The 311-nt window shown below is 61.4% G+C and overlaps 1 protein-coding gene across 1 annotated transcript in view; it reads right to left on the reverse strand.

The window, feature by feature from the left end:
• LOC119585958 overlaps positions 1 to 311 on the reverse strand; it is a gene marked incomplete in the record, with an annotated part of 71,494 nt that overhangs the window by 3,306 nt on the left and 67,877 nt on the right. The window contains 1 exon segment of the mRNA XM_037934672.1: positions 50 to 277. Coding sequence (XP_037790600.1) covers positions 50 to 277 — 228 coding nt within the window.

The following is a 311-nucleotide window of genomic DNA, read 5'->3' on the forward strand; positions in this document are numbered from 1 at the left end:
TCTCCACACTCCTCTTTACCACCTTTCTTTCCCACTCCACCCCACTTACCTGTTCCATAATCCCTCCACTCTCCAGGTGAAGTCCAGGTGAAGGTGATCTGCTGCGACGCCGGGTTGATCTCCGCCCGGAAGTCGGAGATACGCGAGGGCGGGACGTGAGACAGGTTCCTGCCGCCGCCCACGATGTCCACAAGGCCTACGGTGACGGTGCGGGAGAGGTGTCCTGTCTCGCGGGCGGTGGTGTAGGGCACGATCGAACCGCAGCATCTCTGCCAGTCTGGCGGGGGGAAAGGGAGGGTTAGAAGCGGTTA

The sequence above is a fragment of the Penaeus monodon genome, chromosome 20 (genome assembly GCF_015228065.2).
Source record: "Penaeus monodon isolate SGIC_2016 chromosome 20, NSTDA_Pmon_1, whole genome shotgun sequence".
Taxonomy (NCBI): Eukaryota; Metazoa; Arthropoda; class Malacostraca; order Decapoda; family Penaeidae; genus Penaeus; species Penaeus monodon.